At 42.0% G+C, this 25,684-nt stretch overlaps 1 protein-coding gene across 2 annotated transcripts in view; it reads left to right on the forward strand.

Moving 5' to 3' along the window:
* tmem117 (transmembrane protein 117) overlaps nucleotides 1-24,787 on the forward strand; it is a 46,427-nt gene extending 21,640 nt beyond the window's left edge. For both annotated transcript variants that reach the window (XM_080504288.1, XM_080504287.1), the window contains exons 4-8: nucleotides 8,164-8,263; nucleotides 11,510-11,607; nucleotides 13,241-13,400; nucleotides 18,545-18,674; nucleotides 20,687-24,787. In XM_080504288.1, coding sequence (XP_080360414.1) covers nucleotides 8,164-8,263; nucleotides 11,510-11,607; nucleotides 13,241-13,400; nucleotides 18,545-18,674; nucleotides 20,687-21,345 — 1,147 coding nt within the window. In that variant the 3' untranslated portion in view covers nucleotides 21,346-24,787. The remainder of the gene's footprint in view (nucleotides 1-8,163; nucleotides 8,264-11,509; nucleotides 11,608-13,240; nucleotides 13,401-18,544; nucleotides 18,675-20,686) is intronic.
* The last annotated feature ends 897 nt before the right edge of the window (nucleotides 24,788-25,684 follow it).

Genomic DNA, 25,684 nt, shown 5'->3' on the forward strand with positions numbered 1-25,684 from the left:
GACAGATGGTGCTGTTGTAAAGCAAGTGAGACCGCTGCTGCCAAGACACCTGCTTGTTTTTTTTTTTTTTCCCTGCACCCACTGCCCTCCCTCAGCATCCCCGCCTGCCCCTCCTGTCCCTCTCTCCCGCTTGTTTTCTTTCTGCTCCAAGAGTGTGTCCACCGAGGACCCGGGCTCTGCCAAAAACCATTAGTGTTCACATCTCTGTTCAAGAACGACATGTAAGAGCAATGTTCACACTCTGCCAGGACGCTCCCTCGCAAAATGAGGCTCTGGAGCGGCGGCAGCATGGATGCAGCAGAGTGAGAGAGAAAGGGTGATTGAGGCTGGGAGGGACAGAAGGAGGAGAGAGGGAGCGATGGAGAGGGAGCAGCCCAGATGATGCAGTGTAACTTAAATCTTTTGATCTACGTCCAAAGTGGACTCTGCACCTTCACTCCTGCGACTGTTCCCCCACCCGGCAGCGTGGCTGTTGTAGTTTTTTTTCTCGTTTCACCCCAGCCCAGAGGAAAAGTACAATATCCCTTTGTGGCTGCAGCTGCCCCTCTGTGGGAATGAATGCTGTTTTTCCTTTTTCTCTCACACTGAAAGAAACAAGCTGCTGTGAGGTATTATTCCTGCCAAGGGTTTTTAAATGTTAGGTACTTTGGCATGGGCTCTGCTGGCTTTGACACCGAGCCATGATGGTGCACTGCAGGGGATGCTCTTCTCAGGGCTAAACTCGGCATCCCACACACACACATACACACACACACACACACACACCACATATTGTTCACGTCTTGCACCTCACTGGAGTTAGCCTGTGTGTGTGTATGTGTGTGTGTGTTCTGTATGTCTGTGTGTCCACTGTGGTCTCAGTGACCTGCTGCCGCATGCTGCCCGTGCCCCGCACTCCTCATTAATATGCTTTAATATTCTTCGACCTTTCAGTCATTCTCGAGCTTGATTTAATTAAACCCGGCGATACATCCACGAGGCAAGAAGATAAACCGCAGCATCAGGACAGCAAACAAATCACTGATAAGAGATTGTATATCTTTTTTTGGGATGACAAGTGTTTCTCCATGATTAGTCATGTAAAATGGATTCATCAGTGCCAGGATCAGTCAGCTGTAATCTTACACGTGTCAGCCAATATTTAACCAGCCACTTCTGGGTCAACAACTATCAACCTGTTACCTGGCTTATGTCATATCAGAGTGGGAGCGGGGAGGGGGAGCCCCCTGCCCATCCACTATGGCTCAATGGGAGCTGTAAGCCACACGTGTTACAAACCCGCACATCTGGGCTATTTGCATTTTAATGTAACTGTCAGATTAGGAGAGGGGCTGTTTGTGTGAAACCAGGGGAGTGTGACCGCCCAGGGAGTTTGATGGGCTTCACGAAGGTTCTGTCAGGCCGCGCAATCCCATTCCACCATCCTATGGCGCCATTACCGGTTGAAATTAGCCTCTAATTAGCTGGTGTTATTGAATCAAGGTGGCCCAACGCATGGCGCACACATTAATCACGGCTGATTTAGAGGGAAAAGGGGGAGTTAAAGAGAGAAAGTTTGTGGTCGCTAGTGTGGGACACTTGAGTCGGAAAATGACATTTATTCAGCTTGGGTTTGTTATCCGAGGTAGGAATAGATGGACGGCAGAGGGGCAGGCGGCTGGTATGAACGGAGCATTGGAAGTGTGAAGCAAGGCACAGGGAGGGGGTTGCAGTTGGTGGATATCAGTAATGAGGAGCAGAGGGTGTTGGATGTGGCATTTCACCACAGTGTTATCCTGAGCTGGATTAAACCCCACTGTATAAGTATATTTGTCTTTGTTTACCATGATCCTTTGTGCTGCATGCATGCCAGCTCTCCTCATCTGTCTGTTTGCTTGTCTGGCACTAAGCTGGGGTAATACCATGGACAAAAGGCTAAATCAATAGCATGTTGTGGTACGCTGATGCCTCCTGTTGCATGCAGTCACGCAGGAGACTCGCTGCTTCCCAACAATACAACAGAATATTTCTAACAATGGGTTCAATGAGCCGCCCTTTACTTACTACTAACAAGTATGAATAACAAGCTATGTGTGTTAGAGTAGCATACACAACAGATTTGTGCTTTCTCACATTGTATAATTTGTAATGCTGCACATGTGTTGGAAAAGATGGTTTCTTAATGTACTTGTTTGTTATTAATTTCGTGTTCATTTGGTTCTCAATGCTACTGCTGATCATTGTTTTACACCGCAAACGTACAGTCGGTCGTATAGATTTTCACAACATCACATTTATATATACATATATACGTGAATATAAATATTCTTATTTGTCATTAACGTTGATGCAATAATTTATTTCTGCATGGATTTAGTGAAAACGTTAGCTTATAATCTCAAAACTGAAACCTATTTAAACAAGGAAAAGCAATTATTCTGATAAGTGAATATCATTGTGTGACTGTAATGGCCATTTTTCTAACCTGTCACTTTGCAGCGTTGTCTATTACCTGAGAAAATAACCACCAGATTAGTCCATGATTGAAGTAACTGCCACTTGCTGTTCCAGAACTGAAACATTATCAGCATTTGTTTTGCTTTTTTATTGCAATATTTTGAATGACACGTAGTCAGAAATCCCTTTGCCGCCATGACTTGACACTGACGCTTGTTGCAGTTTGTAAATCATCGTAAATGTCTTCCGATTAATTGATCTGTCTCTGCCTTCGCCCACGCCTGCTTTCTCAGGCGCACTTCATGCTGTCGTTCAGTCCCACGCGTACGCATTATGCTGGTCTCTCCAACATGACTCATTACTGTACGTGTTTAATGAGTGTTAAGGTAGTGTAAAGCCCTCCAAAGTCATTCTCTCTTCTCCGTCAGAGTATTTGTGAAACAGACAGTGTGCTGTTTTGAAGCAGTGAGGTGGGTCACTTTCTCTATGATTATATTATCCTGCTGTTTTCTAAGAGGGAGAAGAGGACTTCAGCGGTGGCTCTCCTCACACAACAAATACACATAACAGTTGTAAACAAACCTGATCACCTCGGGAGCTGTATTTGTCCACTGGGAATAGACATGTGTACATACAGTATGTGTAACGGGAAATAGACATTGTCTTCAGATATGCTTTTGTGTCGAAGCACAAAGACCATGAAGGTAGTAAATGATATCACACTGCATTGTTTGAAAGCATGGCGCTGCATGCACTTTTATGTTGCAATGTTGCATTCAACATTGTGTTTCAGTCATTTTCTGAAAGTTTTGATTGAGATTATGTAAATTTGATGTCTTCACGTTTTAATTTAGTATATGGTGGGGTGGGTTTTTTTTTTCATAAAGTTTTTTATACTTGTTAAGTATGTTGTAACATGCAATGTGCAATATGTATCATATCATTACAGCAATTTTTTTTCCCGTAGAGTTTGATTTGTGCATCACACCACAGACTAAGTTTGCAAATACAACCCATTAAAAAAATTACAGAACCACAAAAAAAATAAAAATAAATACATGTTCTTTATAAATAGATTCTAGGTGAAAGTGTAAAATATGAATTCAAACCTGTGTTTTCTGTGCGTGCGCAGACTTTTCAAACAGAAACCTGAGAGTAGAATGTTGTTGATGTGATTTTCTATGCAGTCCAAACCAAATGAACATCGACTGTAATGAAAGGGAAATTCCCAAACTGTATTGCCTGGGTGTTAGTTTTAATATACTTGAGTGGCTTCCCACCTATTGTGCTTGAAGCCATTGTCTGGATTGCATCAAAGAAAGACTGTGGACCCCCTCTCTGATCTCCGATTTGCCAAAACATTGTAGTGAAGGCAGACAATGGACACTCCCACACAAAAGCAGGGTCGTTCAAAACAAGGTCTGCTCTTTGATGTATGCTAATTTAATTTTGACAACCCCGGCACAGGCAAAGCTTCAGTGCCCCCTGTGTTATCTGACATCCCCCAAGGGGGGTCCCAAACCCCAGGTTGTTAACCACATGATAACCTTTTAAAATAATGGTTTTACAATGACTCAATGTCCAAACTCAGAGTGTTATCTCATCTTTGATATACATGAAGATATGAGGTTCACTTGGATTATCGCACCATATGGGTTTATTCTTTTTAAACATAATAAATTCAGATCTTAAGCACATTCCCTCCAGTCTGTGCCAGTCCCAGGTGTGCATTTTACTTTTGTTACCAGAAAAGGTTGATTCCCGACTCCTTACTCTTCTGCAGCTTTACTGGATTTAGCTTCTCCATCTCATTACTGGTAATGGATGATGTGAGAAGCAACATTTATCAGCTGCATCCAGCTGTGCTACAGATTAACATGGGTACCTTTCGAGAATACCACAAAGTGATCTTGGGGGTGATGTTTCTCATGCCATGTCATAGTTGATCCTACCGGACTGTAATATATTGATAGTGCTTGGTTCTTGTTAAAAAGAAAAACCCAATTACGGTATTGTAAAATCAAGTTTGGCTCGAGTTCATTGTTTGTAAAGAAAGAGACTGACGATTCCAACAGATGGGTCAACGAAATATCACAGTGTCTCACAATAAAATACAGGATTTGATGGTGACGTATGTAAATAGACCTAATTCAGCCCAAACTTTGTGTCGGTTTTTTTTCCAACTGAGAGGTGAAATATTAGACCTTATACAGTAGTCCATGATATTTGCTGATGATTTTCACTCGGAACCCTGAGCCAGAGGAATGATAAGAACCAAAGGACTCAATCTCCAGGCAGTTTAATGCAATACGTGGGTGATTGTGTGCCGAGTGATGAATTGAGATTGAGGTGTTAAGTTGCCTTGGGAGATGGTGTAGCAGTAGTGATGATAGTGAAGAGAGTCCGCATTGACAGCTTTATGCTTCCTAGTAACCACCACTGCTCACTGGCGTACACTGTAAATACAATGTACTGTAGGCGCTGTAGTGCACAAGAAGGAGACGGGCAATGCATTTCAATGTGGAGCCAGCCAAGGTCGCAATTTAATGTTCTGAATGAGTTGAGCTTTTACAGGGCAGGAGAGGTCAGTGGGCTGCTACAGTCACTAAATCACTGCCTTTCTGACGGAGAAAACAAGTTTATAACGGCTCAAGCGAAGGCATAGATGTTCAAATGGACAGCGGAAAAAGAAAATAGATATTGGGTTATTTGATAACTCTTAAGTATGAAATGTCTCAGCATCATGTTTTATAGTATTATCAACAGCGCTTCCAAAGGTCCAGAAAATCTACTCTTGGAACAAAGATGTGATTTGTTTGGGGTTTTTGTTCCCAGTAAGACGACACAAAGAAGGAAAGCCTTTGGCTGAGGTCTGAGGTCTGCATCTCGTATTGTGGTTTGCTGAGTTTGATCATCTGTTAGTATGTTCAGGTTTGGCAGTGTTGGCTAAATACAGTGATTGTAATACATTTTCTTTGGCTTAAAGAAATTCTAAGAGAATATTTTCTGTATTTTTCTATACCTATAATCATGTGCTTTGGACTCTATTCTCTGAGGACATCCCAGGCCTAATTTAGTCTGATCTACTCCATAGCATCACTGCAAGGGAACAAGTCTGATGCACAGTTGTTCTTTTTTCATATTGGAAATAGCAGCTATGTGGCTTAATTTGATTTAAATTGATGCAATATGAGGTCACATAGGCCGTGAGAGCTGAACAGACAAAGAAATACATCTTTTGACACTGGAAGAACAGAAAACATGACAAAGGTATCTTATATAAACCTATAGACTTCACTGCAGTCACATTAAATTGGCTTAACACCAAAGGAATAACCAGTAAACCAAAGGACTACCAGTTTTCAACCTGGAGTCCCAGACCCCCTTGTGTGAGGAGAGAAATGTGGTGCCAGAGACACTTTCTAAATTTAGACCATACCTGGAAGGAAACCTTGGCCTATTGTTTTTTTTTCTCCCTTTTTTGAAGGCTCCTGCTTTTGTGAGTGTCCTCACTGTGGTGTTTCACAAACTTTTCATGCTTTAACAGTCGACGAGGACTTTTCTCACTTGTTGAAGTCAAACAGGGATAACGGCCAAACTCTATATCCCAGTGCCCTCTGTTGCACGAAATTGTAATTTCTTGCATGTGATAGAACAAGACAAGATGGAAGGGCATTCAAATGTCCTTGAATATTATGTCTGAACAAGTGTGGGAAACCTGATAACATTCCACAGAGGGTCAAAGCTGGCTGAGCCGGCCGCGCTGGCACCAACATTGCAACTGGCTCTGCGATTAAGCCACGGGAGCCATTTCCGGGCTGATTATTCATGGTGCTACTGTACTGATGTTCCACTACACTGAATTCTCTCATTAGGTCATCCGACTCTAAAGGCCATAAAATTTTTAGTCAGCATGAATAAGTCAGAATGTTCTGCCTCTGATCATGCAGTGCGAAGAGTCCCCAAACTCATCATAGGTGCTCTGCAAGAAAGAGGGGGAGGGGGAAAGGGAAAAAAAACTGTCTTTCAGTGCTGGGGTAACATTTGCTCAATTAAATATGTGAGAAGGGCAGGGTTGGACAGCGAGGTAGTTTTTTTTTAGATTTAAAGCCTAGCATGTGGTGCCAGACAGCATTTCCAGAAGTATTGATTAGAATTTTGCTGCGGGTAAATGACTCCCAATGGGATCTCCTTGGTAACTGGAGCAGTGCCAAGCCGCTGAATGTCTAACCGACTTAATGCAGATATAAATCGCCGTTCCAATCAAGGCCGTTTTATTTGCGGGCTTAAGTGAAGCAATACGTCACCTGCAGTGCTGCATGTTTTCGTCAATAAAATCCTGTCAGATCTGTTAAATGCATTCTGCATTGATGACATATGATTTATGTCGGTTCCTTCCAGGGAAGAATGTTTGCTGCACAGTTGCAGTAAGCAGGTAGTTGGAAGCAGTTGGCATTTTGGGTCACTGGCTTGCCACTATTAATCATGATTATCCCATATGGCTTGTGAGCCTGAATGATTCCTTCCATGTCTGCTTTGACATGAAGTGTAAAGCACTTAGCGTGCATTAAAAATGAACACCTATTCAAGCTGCTAAGCTAGCCAGTGGACTGCCCTCTGGAGTGTTTAGACTTGTGTGGCAATGATTCATTTACAAAGTGACGCTTCAAATGAAACTGAATGGAGAATCATGTGGAAACCTATGGATTGAAAAACCAGTCAATATGTAGGGGAGATTTTCCTTTTGTGCAGTAGGAAGCAATTTTATCTGTGTTTGCTTGCGGCCAGAAAATGACCCAGGAAAACAAAGACGAATGGAACCATTGACTTCAAAAGGGACCCCTTGAAAGCACAGCCAGAGCCCTATCCATTGCTATCTATTATATTCATGACTGTGACCTGTTGGGGGTGATTGGAGGCTGGGGGGGGGGGGGGGGGGGGGGAATGAAGGGCGCCCACCTGCTCCACTCAGCTTCTAAGACACTGGCTGCCAGGAGATCAAACAGGCCTCCTCCATTGCCTCTGTTCTCCTGCGCGCTATGGCAAGTCCCATATAGGAGGCGACTGACCCACTTTTCCTTGTGCTATTACCTGGAGAAAATGGAGTGATGTGATATCTGTGTGTGTATGTTGGGTGGGTGGGATCGTGGGACCGAACAAAAGCTTCTCATCTTTTCCTACTGTACAGAGATGAAGGCGTAACTAAGACTCCAAAGAAAGCTTGTCATTTCATATCTGACTCTATTGCACGCGAGATTGTTTCTTTAATGGTGCGTCTTGGCCTACTCAGTGTTTTTGCTTCTGTGCCGCTGCTCGTGTTAACCGCACTCGCTCAGATCCTGCTGCTTTTAACAGGAGGGATCTCATCGGGAGGGCGGTGTTGATTTGAAATCAACTCGACATGACACGAATTTGCCAAACAAATGGATAATTTGCAAAACACTGCAGGACCAAATGAAAGTGGCGATACCGTATAAATTCCACTGCGCTGGCGTAAATTGTGTACAATCCAAAGGGGTTTATGGAAGGTGAAGCCATCGGTCATTGCTTTCACCGGATTAGATTGATATTGATTGGCTGTGACAGCTCGCATCACGATACTCAGCGACAGTGACGATTTTCCACCTTCATTCTCCCATTCTCCCCCCCCCCCCCCCCCCTCTCAAATGGCAAGACATAGGCAACCACTTCTAACACCTTTTCTCTCTTAATCTTCTTCCTTTGCAGGCGTCACATGGTGACAGAATACATGGGCATCAGAAATGAGAGTTTCATGAAGATGGCGGCAGTGGGCACCTGGATGGGAGACTTTGTCACTGCCTGGATGGTGAGACGAAAAGAAACCTTGACATTAACATTTTAACCTTGTAATAGAGTTTCAACCTTCCTGCTCCCAGTTTGACATGTTAATATATAGACAAAGAAAAAAATTATAGTATATAGAATAATAAAGGTAAAAATGTTCCATTTGCAATATTGTGATCAACTCGAACAACGCTCAATTGTAGAATGAAAATTTCAGCTCTGAGCTTGTAGATTTCCAAATGCATTGCTCAAAACTGCAGTATCAACCTTATAATAGTAAGAGTAACCCCTTTTAATGAACTTGTATAGATTAATTATTGAGGAACAATTCTCTTCTGTGTATATTATTTCTTCTTAGTGGCTTGATTCAACTCTTTTCTATGTGACGTATATCCAGATCTGTGTTGCTAGTTCCTGGATGGTGCTGATTACATACTGTACATGTGACATGAGTGTACCATAACACAAAGTAACTGGGTTTTTTTTTATCAACATGCTTTGATATATTTTTTTAAAGTTTTATACTTGTACTTTTGACATGGAGATCTTTTTTGTCGAAAAAAAATGAACATTTGATTTGTGACATTATGAGCCCTGTAAAGCTCCAATTGGTATTCTCTTAGTGCACTCGATTTAACCTTTACTGGAGCAACTCTGACAAATAGTTTTCTCATGAGGCTTTCCCATCAATCCCATTTAATTAGCAAATTCCCCACAATGATATTTTCTCTGCAGTCCAAAGGAGACAAAATAGCATTCTGTCATTTGTGATTGTCTTTGTTAATCCTCACACAGTTTACTTTAGCCATCACTCGTCTTTAGTCAAAGGGTGTGTTTAAATCTTTTTTATGACCGCGTAAAAATCCAGACTCAGTGAAGCCATCCTTCACACACTCATCTAATTTCTAGGTCAGGTGTATCCTCTCAGCCGTTATATGGCACACAGTTACAGTAGAGCCTTCCTCACTAATCCAGTTCAATCGACTCTCAAATCCTTGGAGTACCATGAGGCCGTGATCTAAGAGGGGTCAGAGGAAACAATGGGTGCGCAGGGAAGGACGGAGTATATTGGAGGAGAAACGTACCTCAGTTCATTTGTCAACATAAAGAGAGGCGGGGAGCTCCGGCGGGAGTGGACTACCTGTGGTGGGAGGACTGAGGCTCTGACACCGGCATGCCCACAGCTCCGACAGCTTGACAAGCTCCCTCACCGCTCACATTAGCATTCCACAGTACATACCGCAGAGGGGGAGGAGGAGGAGGAGGAGGAGGAGGAGGAGGAGAGGTGTGGTGGTAAGGAGTAGGAATCAGAGGTGAAGGGGAAAGGGAAATGTAAAAGTCTGGTGGAAACGGGAAAGCAGCCAGTGGGAAGGGGAATTGAGGAGACAGAACCTTGTGTAGGTGGGAAAGAGGAAGGGTTAGGCAAGGCAAAATGCTGATTCCAGAAATCACTCACATGCCCCCCCCCCCCCCCCCATCCCCCTACCCCATTCGATTAATTCAATAAGGCACTTTGAAGATGACCTCTGTGTTTCCTCTGCATAGCAGTTTACCGAATCTTAAGCAGACAGGAGGTGTCTCATTTTGAAACCTTGCAAAGCCAAAAAAAAACATTTCAAACACCCCCACATTCAAATCCTTTTTTTTCCCCCAGCACAAGCTACACATATCTGCAGTGAGCGGCTTTATTGATATATTGACCCTGTCTCTGCAGTGAATCCGCATAAAGCATATTGTGAGGATGTTTAGTCTCCTATATGAGATGCTCCCTGACTTCCACGTAAGGTAATCTGCTGTGGATGACTTTTACTGACATTAAGGCTGACAGATGATCCCTGATTGGTACAAACACAGCATTAATAATAAAACAACCTGATATGTTTGAAGGTAATCACATACTCATTAGTATTTAATCACAGATGAAATCTTATTTAACATAAATTATTCAGTGTTGAAAACTGAATACCCTTTTAGTGACTTGTCGCATGTGTTTGTTACTCCGTGTTGCAGACTCATTTATTATTTAACATGTGTATAATTGAGCTGTATTGGTGAAGCAGCATACTGTAGGTCAATTTTTCTTGTTGATGGATTTTTGCACGATATTTCACAAGTGTTACAGGCATCGAACGTATGTAGACAGACACCCAACACAATCACAAAACCCAGTGGTACTCAAATGTTCAACTTAAATACCTAACACGCTAAACTAAATACAAATTTATTTTATTTTGTTATCATTTCATATTAAAACATTAAAGCAGGGTTTGTTTAGTTTACATATAGCATTTACAATGAAGTGAAATAAATCACATTGTGATTTTTACATCAGATGGTGTCAGATGAAGGACACCTCCACATGTAGACTCCACATGAATTGGTGAGGAAAACAACATTTCGTCCGGCACGTCCTGCTTCTATACATTCATGCATGCTGCAAATTGCACTTTGTAGAATACAAATATACCAGAATGAATTATTCAAGGGACTGACCATCAAACTGGGAAATTACACTGTACTAAATGTTTGCCAAATATTATTAGTGTTACATCATGCTTTTGTCTAAATGTTCATTCCAAATGTGGGGAGTTTGATTTGTATGTATCTGGCTGATAATGAGAAAGAAAGAGGTAACGTGCTCCCACAGGGTAACATAGAGGCTGAACACATGAAGAAGGTTTGCTTTGATCTGTCCTTCCCTTTAAATTAACCCACATAAACAGTTACTGTACATATTGTCAAATAGGCCAAGCTATAAACCCACTTTGGGAAGCTTTTAAAAGAATATCACCGATGAAATGTGTGATTTTGGGGAGCATGGTTACTTACTGTTTTTGCTTTGCTTCTAGTCTTTTTTTATTTATTTTTTTATTGTATTCTTCATCAATAACATTTTTCATTTGAAAAATCCTCCTCATTGGCCATAACTCTATCGAATGAACAGATCGAACGTTAGGTACCATAGCTTGCATTTAAACTGTAAGGTTCAATAAATTCATGTTATAGTTCATCCATCCAGCCCTCCGTCTTCTATACCGCTTTATCCCTTTCTGGGTCCCAGCTAACCACAGGCAAGGGCTGGGTACACGCAATCCATCGCAGGGCAAACGCAAAAAGACAGACCACAAGATACAATCACATTTACCCAGGGAGAATATTCAAAATCCACACAGAAAGAATTGCACACAGCGCTGGCCATTGCACCACCGTGCAGCCCGATTCAACTACAAAACTAAACTTTCTCATCTCGCCTTTTCCTCTTTTCCAGGTCACAGACATGATGCTCCAGGATCAGAACTACCCAGACTGGGGCAAAGCTGCCAGAACTTTCTGGAAACGGGGCAACAACAGGATCGTTCTCTTCTGGTATGTCACAACAAGATAATATTTGTGTCAGACCATGTTCACCCTTGACTGCACGCCCATTAATTCTCAGGGAGCCTTATCTTTCTACTGGCTTACTAAATGCATTACATATTGCTGAGATGCTCTGTGCGTGTGCGCGTGTTATTTGGTCTTCCGTAGCCGTTGCAGGGTTCCACGCAGTCAATATCCGTGTTAATCTTCCCTCACTCAGTGTCAGCACCTTTAATTAGAAGAACAGGGTGAAAATCAATGGACACAGCAAGGTCGCAGGGCGAGCCAAAGCCCTGCTTTTCACTTCCTCCTAGCGCAAGCTGTGACCCTGAAATAACTGCTAAACAAATGCTGCAAACCATGTCTGATATGCCCATTACTCGACAGACAAGTAGAACCATCCCCTGCTTGGACGCATTAAAAACCAGCAGTGCACGGCCCCAGCGGCGGTCTTTCAGCATGGCGGCTCAGTGCTGTCAGTCAGGCGATATGACGTAACCCGCTTCAGTCCAAAGAGACACACCGTTTTCTCCAGCGGCTCACTTTCGGGTCACACGGACAATTGAAGGACGGAAGGAACCGGTCCGACATCTGCTTGATACGTACAAACAGGAGGCTAAAGCTGTAGGCATCTGGGGGCTTCAGAAACACTTTGGACGCCGAGTTAAAACATTTCCATTTGCGGAATTGATTCACCTGCGATTAGTAATCGCAGGTGAATCAATTAGAATGCGGGCAAATTGTTCTGTGACTTCAACGCAGCCCTTCATTTTATTGATGCACAGCGCGACTCGCGCTGTCACAATCGATGAGAGATTTGACGAGCCATCGTTTGAAATTCAGAGCCTGAAATGTGATTGATAAATGTGTTGCCTGATATGTTATGTCGATACGTGCTGAAGGCCCCGCAGCAAATTTCAAACAACAGTGCCAAAAGTCATGCCGAGGAAAAGATTCGCACTGTGGGATAATGATGATAAAAAAAAAAAAGAATAACAAACCTCAAATTGTATCTCCCCGGCAGTTGACATGGGATATGAGCTGGCAGACACTATCTGCAGTGCAGCCAAGCGATGGGTGGTGCGAGAGCGCACACAACACCACCACAATAATCGCCGGGTGACATTGAGACAAAATACACAGTGGAGAATAATACCAAGTTACTGTGCCTCTGTCCCACATTGCCGAGGAATGTGCCAGTAAACACAAAACTGCTGCAAAGTGACATAAAGCAAAACACCAGACAGTGTGAGAGAACACAGTGGAAAGGTAAATTAAATATCGTGGCTTGTATTAAATACGGAAATACATGGAAATGTGTACGTTGTGCGATGCAGTTTTGATTTAACGCCGTCCCCGCAGCCACAAACATACACACTTCTCGTCCGTGTGCATCCATCTTACTGGAGGCCTTATCTGCCGCCATTTGTCAAATCCTGGTAAAAAGTGTTGTTCGATACATTATTGAGTCCATGAAGAGAGACTGACTCGCGTGAGATTTATCTTCTCTCGCAGTCGTCGTGGACGAGCTGTTTGTCTTCCGGGATGCGCGACGTGCACCGTCCGTCTATTTTAAGTTGAATAATTTTTTTTTCTGTGTTTGACATTCATAGACCTCCATCTTCCTCCCTCTCGTCTGCAGGACGGTGCTCATTTCTCTGACCTCGGTGGTGGTTCTGGTCATCAGCACCGACTGGATCAGCTGGGACCACCTGAACCGCGGCTTCCTGCCCAGCGATGAGGTCTCCCGAGCCTTCCTCGCCTCCTTCATCTTGGTCTTCGACCTTCTCATTGTCATGCAGGTAGGCCTCTCCCCTGTGGCCAATTAAAAAAAAAAAAAAAAAAAAAAGAGGACGCTGGGATGTCTCTTGGCTTACTCGACTACCCGTCTTGCCAGCCCCCCCCCCCCTCATCCACATTCATCAATGGGGCACTGCGGCACAGAGCAGCAGAGAGGTGTTTGATCGCTCTCAGTTGGCACACACAGACACACACACACACACACATACACACACATGTTATATCTATAGATAGATAAACAAACTGTTGTTTATTCTTTTCTATCTCCTCCTTTTTCAGCCCCTCACAGTCATGAACTCACACTTTTCCTCGCCCACTCCCCCGATGAGTGTGGTATATTTTCTTTAATGATGACTCACAACATTGAAGTTTTTCTCTCACTTTCTCTCCCTGCTCCATCGCTCCACCCCCCCACCCCCACCCCCCCCTACCCACCCAATGTCCTCCTTCCCACAGGAGACTATACATCAATAAAGCCTGTGTCAGAGCCTCATGAATATGTAAACTAGTTTGTCTGGGATATAAAAAACAAACAAACACATAACTGCACTGAGGAGAGAGAAAGAGAAGATTTTTTTTTTTCCCCTTGTACTTTTTTGTTGTCTTGCCATGAGCCATTCATATATGTGTCTCGACTGTGAGCCTTTATTCATACCAGCTCCCCCTGATGCTTCATAAACACATTTTCCCCAAGTCATGGCGCTGCACCATGGTGTAGTGGTTTACACTCTCACCTCGCAGTGAGAATTTCCCTGCTTCAAGGCTTCAAAGACCTGCATGGATTTTATTTTTCCTCGGAAGTCAGGTTTCTCCTCATAGTCCAAAAACTGTGCAACATGGACTTCATAGTCGTAGATATGAGGGTAATTTTGATTCTACTATGTCAGTCGTCACTGAATTGAATTGACTACTATATATTTCTTAGGCAATATCAAATTATAAACAGAATTGGGCTGTATAGCACTTTTCCACTACCTGGGCAATCTCCAAAGCCCTTTAAATTGCAATTGTTTAAATCGCATTCATAGACATTATCCTGTACATATTTCATATACACCATACATACATAAATGAGCCAAATCACGAATTGACCCATTGTTAATGGACAATTTATGGGCAGCAGGAAAAATGTAATTACAGAAGTAGACAGAACCAAATATAATTTGCAATAACTTCCTAAATATTGTCGAGCTGAATCCATTTTAATTTGGAAGCTATTATTTGTCATTCAGTATGACAGAACTGAAGATTTTAGCCTGAGGCAGCTGAAATCGTATGGCTGCATGATATTCAGGTAAACATGTGTTACGTGATAGTATTAGGTAATGTGAAAAGATATTATTTCTATAAATATACGTACTTTAGAAAACAGTATGTTTTGGGGTTCTTGTTTTTTTTAGAAAGAGCAGTGCTGTTTCTCTTGCTCATAATTTATACCAGCTGTGTTTTGTTTTTCTTTTAGGTCTTTAAGTTTTAGACGCTAAGCTTTTGGATCGATATTTTGTTTCCTCATGAATATACATTGATAGTCTGATGCTAATTACAAAGAGAGCCAGCAGTTTCACGGGAGAGCGTCTTTGAATGTGACAAATATACTGCCGCACAGAAACCTGGCAAGCAGACTATTATAATCCCCACGGCAATATGCATTAAAATAACTGTACCATTAAAAGTGGTTTCAAGACTTATTTATTGAAACATTTCATTATTTAAAGAAGGGACTCTGGCTACTGTGGCTAGTAATTACTTTGCACTCTGGTCTCTTTCTCATTTATATACTCAATTGTTGCGATCATTTATCGGAACAGCTCAGCTTACACCAAAAATGCTGCCGTCTTACCGAATCTGGCATTTTTGATGTGTCTTGGCTATGTCAAAATCACAACCAGCACATGGTGTTAGGTTCTTATTCGGAAAACTGAGTTTGACTCTCCGACGCCGGCGTGGACCATGTGACACTCCCTTTGTTTCTCCCGCTCCTCCTCCCTCGCTGTGACTTGACGGTATATCACTCCCCCTCTCATAGTGATTTGTTTACGACGGGCCCTTCTCATTTTCTGCACAGTGTACAGCAAGCACATTTACTACAGTTATTTATGATCTGAGTTACCTGCTGCCGTCACAGGGCTCCTGCACTGGCAGCCCGTCACCGTGCTCCTCCAGTCATTAAAAAAATGATCCGCCGCAGAGCCTCCCCACAACTTCATTCACTTCCATCTTGGTGCATGGACGTAGTTAATCTTACACCATGAGAAAGGATGGGTGGTGTTGTTCTCAAAGTAATTAATGCCCCGGCTAATGACCTGTCTGGATTTGGCTCCGAGCAAGGGCTTTACTTTTTCATTTTGTAAATAGTTTTGTGTGTAATTGTGTTATTTCTCTGCAGTTTCTCAGCCGAATGTCAGAGTTCTCTGTCCTCTGTGTATATGCACTCACACATTTACATATGGGGAAGATAATGCTCACACACCTTGCTGGTTTACTTCTTCTGTATTTGTCACTGTGGCTCATTATTTTGTGGGAGGCAGGTTTAAATGCCATGCCTGTTAGTGCAACAGCAACAGCTTCGGCAGCTAAGGAAGAGGAGAGGAGGACTTAATTAATATCCAAGGGGCTATCATCAAACTGTTATGCTGCTCATAGATATTGGCACAGGAGACCCCGGATCACGTGAGAATACAGCAAACACAGACGTGCAGTAATTTCATGCAGGGGGACGATCTGCACAAATAATAGGAATCAGAGCTAAATGTAACTAATCTGAAATTATGCGTGCCTTTTCTCTAATAGCGATGACAAAAGCTAATTAGTGGGATGATTAAGTCAGCTCAGCAGAAAGAAACTATTTCAAAACATTTCAATTTTCCTTACTTACCTTACTTTTCATCTGAGTTCATCACTTTACTTGTTTGATCTCATCTGCAGTTGTACAGGTTGACTATTTAAACATATTCAAAAAAGAGAGCACATATCGATGCTTCCTTTTGTTCAAAAAACAAAAAAAACAACTCAGTTATCTTTACTCCCATATGCTACAAATTCAGTTTTTTAATTTGTATTTTCTCCTTTTTTGGGGGGGTTGAATAGTGTATTTTTTTTATTTGAAAACATTCAGGTAAAAAAGACACACAATAAAAGCCAAGTGACACCACGGGGCACAAGCAGCCTCTAAATGTCACTTTCGCCTGCCTTGTTGGTGTATTTTGACACGTTGAAGTCCCAGTGCACAGGAGTACACTTCCACGAGGCTGTGAACACACAGTCCCTGCGGCCGGCTCCGTCTCCGACCCCCCAGTCAGCGTATGAAGAGAGTCCACTGGGACATAATACCAGCTCATATGAGGGTCTTTGGTAACTTGTGGCAAATGTTTGGCAAAGTATGATGGATAGTCAACATTTGTCTTGTGGTATTTAAATATGGTCACAGTTGGATGAGGAGTTGGGCTGTGTTTGTGTGAGATCAGGCCTCCCGAGGAAACCATCTGGGGCTTACTTGGTATTTTATGTGAGTAAAATAAACAACAATGTGTTTTTTTGCTTTTAGTTTTGGACAAGGTCAATTATAGAATTATTATAGAGAAACTCAAATGTTACATCATAGGACTGTAGAATTCTAAAATAAAAATTAAAACATAATGCAACGATTAGTTAATTTGATAAACTAAAAACTTTTATTCTCAATATAACAAACAACATTTCAAATAGTGATAGGAAAACCTTTTATTGAAATATACAGTATTGGCCATTATTGACTTGATGGCAGAAACATCTCCATTCAAATTCAGTTTTATTTGCACAGTATGAACTTCAACATATGAGGATGATAATATAGAATAATATATATTGTCTGATAATATTATATCAATAATGATTCAAATAATTTCCCTCTGGGATTAATAAAGCTGTTCTATTCTATTCTATTTATTTATCAATTAATCCTCAGTCTATTGTCAATCGCACTTTTCCCAGAGAAGCTATTTTTGGGGATTTTGCACAATCCTGCTTTGAATTGTATTTGTGGAAAATATGATGTTTGGTGGTGTTACTCAGCCCAGGCAATGGTGACCACTTCAGAAACCTGCCTGATCTTAATGCCGCCCCGTCTAATATATATAACCTTCCGTCTGGTCTTGTGTACCCAGATCTCGATAATTGATGACACTGCCATCAAATTAGTATCAAGACTTTTTTGAATAATGTGTAAAATGTCTTAGATTTAACATCATCCTACTTTGTTTTGTGACATAAATTTGGTTTGTTGGTGGTTGAAGACCATTGCATTCTGTTGTTGTTTACTTTTTAAACATCGTTTCATCCTATTTGGGGTTGTGGTTGTAAATTTATCGTTTAAAGGCCAAATCATTGCTTTAGTTAATCGCATAAAGAAATTATAAAAATTGATCAGAAAAACTAAATAAGATCTGATTACTTAAAAGTGCAGGTTTTGATTTTAAACTGTATTGTTTCTACTTCATGTAATCATCTTAATCATGAATCAATTAGAAAAGTATTCATTGATTCTTTCATTCATTTATTTTTCATGATGATTTCTCACATTTCCAAGGCAAACAATCAGGAGCCCCAGATTTTCTTTCTGCTGCCACGCCGCCCTCAAATTCTCTAGCCAGGGGGAAACTGCTGCACTTTGAAAACCTCTGCTTTAGTGCAGCAAGGCAGGGCTCCTAAGTATTTAATATTTTCCTGGTTATATAGTTGTCAGCAAGCAGAGCAACCAATATGCGGCTGTCTGCAAACTACTTTAAAGTTTAAAGGCGTCTAATGGTATCAAACCATCCTTGAATATTTAACGCGCCCAACATAAATACTTCAAACGTACTGACTTATGAAACATTGTCCTTTCTCAAGCAGCAATCATTGTGCTGTGCGGATTGCCTGTATTTCAACCTATCCTGTTTCAAACGCGGACATTTGACATGTCCTACTTGTTGATGTTATTTCTATGAAATATGAAGCACAGTCACGATGGTTAGTTGTGTCGTGAACGGAATGTTGTTTTTTTTACTCGGAATGACCTATTTTTACGTGTGTGTGTGTGTGTGTGTGTGTGTGTGTGTGTGTGTGTGTGTGTGTGTGTGTGTGTGTGTGTGCGTGCGTGCGTGTGTGCGTGTGCGTGTGTGTTTTGCAGGACTGGGAGTTCCCTCACTTCATGGGTGACGTGGATATGAATTTACCAGGATTGCCAACAAACCATATAAAGGTCAAACTTCCTGTCTGCAAGCGTATCTTTAAGGAGGAGTACCACATTCACATCACAGGTACACACAGCGCACAAACAACAGGGTCACTTCATTGTTTCATGAGAGGCGTCCCTCTTTTCGGAGCACACCTACAGTCAATAAATTGATTTAGTTCCAGAAAGAAATCAAAATGTCGGACAGGGAGGGATAACTTTGTGCTATTTTTTGACTTGAATACCCAACGCGCCAATGCTGTTCTAGTTTTCCTCTCAGCGGGGAAGAGTTTGTTGGTTAGACCACAGCGACCATTTATAATACATGTGTAGCTGATGTGGCACGCAGGTGCCGCCGCCTCGGCTGTGCCCCCCCCCCCGATGCCCGTGTTTCCTTCCTGTCGTGCGAGACACTTCTCTCGTCGTCTTTCACATCCCCGCGCCTTTAATGTTCTCTGCAAACGAGTGTATTTCCCATTTAAAACCATCCTCCAGGTTTCTCCATTTTGTTCCGCAGCGTGCACACGGCCACTCACAACCATCAAGAGAGCGCAAAAACCAATGTTCCTGAGCTAAATGTTAAGCTGTTCAAACGCTCAGTGATTCCAGAAAGGTTGTTAACCCTAATGCATTGCATATCCATTAAGCATTATGGAAATGGCGCGACGTGATTGGTTTAACTAAAAGCTTATTAACATCATATCGTGGGGAGAGGAAGGGAGCAGTGTCACGTATACCCGGGGAGACATCTGCCTCTGTTATCAGTCAACCTGGGGAGATGGCTGTCTCGTGGTAATATAGTGATCTCGTTAGACGATACTATAGAGGAAGTCGTACCTGGAAATGGGTCTCTGTATGCAAAGAGAGAGAGAGAGAGACTCCTGATAAATGACTGTGACAGCAAATCTGTTGGACTATGTCCTCTTAATCTTGTTTGGAGAAGGTTTGTGACGTGCACCAATCGGCTCGTACGCTAAAAGATCCGCACAGCATAAAACAGACCGAGGCAACGTATCGCAAGTGTGTCATCCACCATAGGAACATGGGCAATATACATATGACACTGTGATCAGATGGAGCTACCCTGCCTGAGCTGCCCACTGACTGAGAAGATGTGAGTCGTCGAGGTCACAGAGCTTGAAGAGAGAGCTAAATGAGCATTTTGACAGAGTATGAGGCAAGCAAGGAACGTCTGGGCAACGAAAAACACACAACTAACCACTAAACCTTGTTTACACAGAGTTTTGATGTAACAACAGTGAATTTTTGTTGTGTTTTGACACCGGTACAATAGTCCCTGAAAACTGCAGTTTAACAAAAAAAAGAAAGAAAGAAAAAAAAAAGAAGGTTTCCAGAGTGCAATGAGTGCGACATGCTTCTGTCTGTCTCAGCAAGGAAATCAAAAGCTTCCTGAAACACATAGTTCTGCTCATGTGCGCCGTGGTTCGAGTCGATAGCTTGTGTAATTCGACAACAATAGCAGATTCCTTACTGAATTCAACAGCGCTTTTTCAACAACGTTTTTAACATTTAAACAGGGCCTCAGTCACATCGGGCTCAGCTTTGGTGAGTCACTGGTGAATAGTACACATTGTCAACAATGCTCCGGTTTCCACCTGAAACGGCTCAGCGATCCACTTGACTGACAATATGTTTATTACTCATGCAGAGGAAATTGAGCCAGAAAGGAAGTTGCCACACAAAATACATCACAAATCTGGTCATTTTTACAATAAGACATTGGAATGAATTGTTCTCATAGTTCTCTGAAGTACTGCAACACTTTGTTCATTCATACTTTGTACCTGCTGGCCAAAAGGGCAAAAGTCGGAAGCGCAAAAACACAAAAATCAAAGAAATGTGATCGAAAACAACAGACTCAGCCAGCTGCTCTACTTCTGAGACGTTTGTGTGATCGAGTGGCAAGAAAGAGAGCACTGTCATATGGGAGAACAAATCTGAAATCACAAAGACGTTAACATCTTCATAAGCGTATTCATCGCAAATCATGTCATTATCGCCAAAGTGAACTACATTGGTGTACTAACACGTTGCATCTGTGACAATCCCTAATCTGACTAAAGTGTCTCTTCGCAGGCAAATGGTTCAACTATGGCATCATCTTCCTCGTGTTGATCTTGGATCTGAACATGTGGAAGAACCAGATCTTCTACACGCCCTACGAATACGGTCAGTACGTCGGCCCCGGCGACAAGATCTACTCGGTGGAGGAGCCAGACACACTCAGGAATTTCAACCGCAGCACGCTCACGTACGAGTGGCGCTCCACCACCGTCGACCCCGACACCAACCAAACCTACGTGGTGCAGGACATTTTCCTCCACAGCCGCTACGTTGGGGTCAGCCTGGACGTCAAATGTCTGGCCTTCATACCCAGCCTGGCGGCGTTCGTCCTCTTCGGGTTCTTCATCTGGCTGTTCGGCCGCTTCCAGGACAGCGAGACCATCACGGAGAATGAAAGCAAGACGTACGAGAGGATAAAGAGGAAGTCGCCGTCGGAGTACAGCAAAGAGATGGGCGTGACGCCCGAGGAGACGCACGTGACGATGAGTGAGAGTCTGAAGCGACTGGAGACGCCGGTGCTTCTGTCGGTTCTGTCGCACTTCGAAGTGACGCCTTCGACCAACTCGACCATCTCCATGGAAACCCAAGAGACACATCCGAGCATCGTGATTGACAGCGTGTCGCAGGATGAACCAGCAGTCTCTTTTGATGTCCACAAACTCTCTCCATGACTCGGTTAACTGCCGAACCTTGCGCGGACAGGTTGGGTCTCGGCTGACGCTTCACGGAGAACTCGCCCTGCCACATTTCTACAGATGAGCAAGCGAAACAAAGGACCGAGTAAAATTCTGCAAGCCAATCCAGCTTGTGCAGTCATTTATTATATTTTTCTACAACCTTTTTAAAAGCCTGTTGAACGGCGCCAATTCTGATGCACCAATTCTGATAACAAGCAGATCTTTTCAAACCGAATGCAAACTCTTACTGACGTGGTGCTCGCTTGAAATTTTCATTGAGGCACATTTTTTGTCAGCGTTAGTTAATTGGTGCCTATACCAGAAGAGTGTTTCTACCGCTGTGACGCTGCTGTCAGGTGGATCTTATTGTATCAGCAGTGCTCCAGCTAATTCAGTGCCTTGATTTTTCTTATGTTCTGATACACACACTCCAACAGCCTGTTTGTACGCAGGCAACAAAACGAAAGATGTCCTACTTACAGCGACTTACGCTCTGCTCTAATAATGCTTTCCTACCACATCGACAATTGTTACCTCATTGACCCTCCGACTTTAATTTTTTCTCCTTTGGTTACTTTTAAATGTATATGTCTGCAAATGACATGATTACTTACGGTAATGACCTGTTCATCTCCCCTCACTTGATATTAATTGCAGTGGTAATGAATGCAATCAGCAAAGATGAAGAAGCAGAGCAACAAGCCACCTCATGATTGCTTATGTTGCTGCTGCCGCTGCACCTTCACTGCATACCAACCATGGGAGAGGTGGCTTTGCCCTTGGCATAAACATGCCATTGAAGTGCAAGGGTGGCTTCTTCTCCAAAGCTCAGGGCTTCTTCATGTCGAGATAAACCTTAAAAGTTTCTTAGAAGCAGTTTTCCAGGTGAATGCATGGAAACTATTTCTTCTATTTTAGTTAAAAAAAAAAAAAAAAAAGTATCATTTGAAACAGTCAAAGCTGCAGCATATACTTTCAACTTTTGCTTTAAAAGCTTCTTTTCCATATCTTCTTGTGCTTGGTGTTTCATGTAAAATGCAGATTTGGAGCTTTTACCAGAAATTTGCATGGACCAAAAAAAAAATCTATTCCTATATCACTAACTCGCCCTTGTAGCTTTGTCAATATTTTCTCCCAAATATAGAGGAATACTACTTAACATATATCCATGACCAAAGATGCCAAATAATACAGTATTTTCAACAAATATTGTATCTTTAAAAAGGTTTGCTCATTTAAAGGTGATATATATATATATATATTTATATTGTACATACTCATAAGACATAATGTAGAATGATATTATGTACTCCTGCATTACTTTGTATTAATGTGAGATGCACTATAATATTCTACAATGACCTATAATTTCCCTATTGCGGAAGAATTATGAAGATTTACACATATTTAATACTTGGACCCAGACAGAGAGAACATTATTTGCTTTTAGAGGATCCATATCTGTTTAAAAATCCAACATACTGCAGTTATCATCCAGTTACACATCAGAATAATTCTATAACAGGATTCAACAATATTTAACTGTTATCAATGAGTGCATTGAAGCAATCTAAAACTATGTTTTTTATGTCTATGTTAATTGCTTTCTATGTCTTGAAATCTTAATTGAATAATTAGCTTTGAAAATGACTAAATGTATCAATACTTAAAGGGGTCATATTTTCAACAATTGCACATGGGTCTTGTTGGTCCACAAACATTATATTCAAATTTTATTGCCCCAAATCCAGCTTTTCTTTGATTTTTACCCATTTGAATATTCAATCATAAGAGCTGCATTCAGAATCCGCTGTGTCTGTGTGAGCTGCACTGGCTCCGCCCACACATGCCCATCTTGGGAAGAGAAGGAAGTACTTCCTCCCGTGGTGCCATGTGCCAGAGCAGAGCTGCCTCGGGGTACATCCGAAAAGTCCCTCCCAACTCCTTATCTATGGACTTTTACTTAGCCCGTGGATGACGTCGCGGGGTTAAGGAATGGTGATAGAAGGCTTCCTAAAGGAGTTAATCAAAGGCGATAAAGTTTTTGTTTTTTTGTTTTTTTTTTCAGAACATCGCATCTATTGAATTAAGCAGGAAAAGATTTACAAAAAAAAATTGGACATGTGGGAGGTCAGAATGAAATGAGTTCAGATATAAACGTTCACCACTTTGCTACAGTGAGAAGCTGGAAATAAGGTTCTGCAGGGCTAACTTCTATTATCTCGTATAAAATGACAAAAATCAATGTTTTTATGGCCAACTCCTTTTTAAAGTATTAAAAAAAAAACCTTATTAACAAAACAGTACAGAAAATCAAAACAAATGCAGAAAATACGATGTGAAAAGCTTATGTTGCTTCCCAATTCTGAATTTTCCAGTGTGATTTGGTTAAAAACTCTTAAATTAACTGGCTGAGGTGTTCAGTTGTTCTGAAGACGACAAGAAACAAAAGATAAAGTCCAAAGCGAGATCTTCAACCACAAAGAGTTTTGAAATCTCCAGTGTTTTGTTCCTCTCCTCCCTCCTACTCAGCTCCTCCCTCCGATCACGTTAGTGCGGCAGTCGGACCACACTTTCACTTAGTGACGTCACAATAATCCGACAGCGTTAGTGACGGCTGCCGTGGCGGGGGAAAGAACTACGAGTTTCCGAAAATGGACTACAAAATGTGCATTTGGGTTTTAGATGATTTAAAGTTGCTCAATGCAGATTATTGCTTTGGTAACTCACATGATCTGCATCCTTTTTCCGACATCGTGAGTTTTCCTGAACGCTGGGATGAGCGGGTCCCTTTAAATGTTGTCGCTGCAAGGAATTGTGGGGCAGCATGAGCTCGTCTCCTTTGCGAAAGGATGCATCAGTGGTTCCTATGCTAAAACCATGCCAAATATTATAAAGTGAATTTTGCATAATATCACCCCTTTAAAGATTGAAATTGGCCATTTTACCTGTAATTATTTAATAATCAGTCTACGCTCTTGGAATCTTTATTCTGATGGGTTATCTGTCTGTCTGTGCGTCATATCGGTTTCCCACATAATAGTGCATGTTGTCTCTGCGTGTGTGTGTGTGTGTGTGTGTGTGCGTGCGTGCGTGGGTGCGTGCGTGCGTGTAGAGGCTTGTGAAGTGTGTACCGGTAGGTGTTTCTGGACTACACTTGTTTTTTGACAAAGGCCATTCTGTGAAGAGGTCAGTTTATTTAGCATAATTGTTTCACAGCTCTCGGTTCTGTAATCATCCTTTTATACATTAAAGCTGTGCGAAGACAGTGGATATTAGTGTTTCACCAAAGGGCAGACCCTCTTTGGACATGAAGGGGCTCAAATATGTTTTCTAATGTAGCTATTGTGTTTTGGTTAAAAGTGAGGGCTTTGTGTTTGTTGTTCAAGACTGTTTTCATTGTGTTGCAAAGCTGACCTTCACTCCCTGTGTTTTGAAGGCAGAGGAACCCTCGCAGTGTTTGCATCGTGTTCTGTACATCTGTTCAACCTTGTGTTACCAATAAATTAATACGTTTGTCATATACTGCATTTGTTTGCTACTTTCATGTTCTTTTATTTGACAAATAAAACGAAGCAACTGCCATTTAATAATTCGGAACAAAGAAAAAGTTCTGCTTTATGCTTTTTTTTTTCATTTTCAACTGTATATACTTGGGAAGTAGTTGCCAAGCAACAGCACAGGTCAAGCTTCTTGCAGCTGCTGACCCAATTAATGTGGGCGACATGAGAAATAATGATACTATCTGCACAAGGACACTTGAATATGTAGTCTGCATACACATGACACCCAGCCCAGATTAGCATGAGTCCTGCTCGGGGTCCGTCTGTGGTTTGATTTATGCCGCTGGGAAACAATTTGAATTTGTTACGTGTTTTGCTCCCCGGCGGGATTTGTTTATAGAACATGTCTACGTGTAAATGAGTTATAGATTGAAATCGAAAATGTCTGAGGAAGGAAGAAAAAAAAACTGAACTCATTGCAGGGGGAAGTGCTTCCCCGTGTTTGAAGGGTCGTGAGATGGCTGACAAGAGGATGGGGAGGGGAAAAAAACGTGGTTTGATACAGAGGATTACGTTCTTTTCTAATGTCTAAATGAATTGTTGTTCCACCTTGTAAGAATTGTGACAAATTGAATTGGTTTGTGTGCTTCCCTTTGTTACAGATGCATCTTTTCAGCGATTCAACAGGCATTATACATTTTCATACAAACTTTCATGAGGAGGAATCATCCTTCCTGATTACTTGACTTCATCCACTTCCATAACGAGTTTGGATGAGCGACACTCACCAAACACTGGGCATGAGCCACAGGTACAAGTGTAACATTGCC

This window comes from Blennius ocellaris (genome assembly GCF_963422515.1).
Source record: "Blennius ocellaris genome assembly, chromosome: 11".
Taxonomy (NCBI): domain Eukaryota; kingdom Metazoa; phylum Chordata; class Actinopteri; order Blenniiformes; family Blenniidae; genus Blennius; species Blennius ocellaris.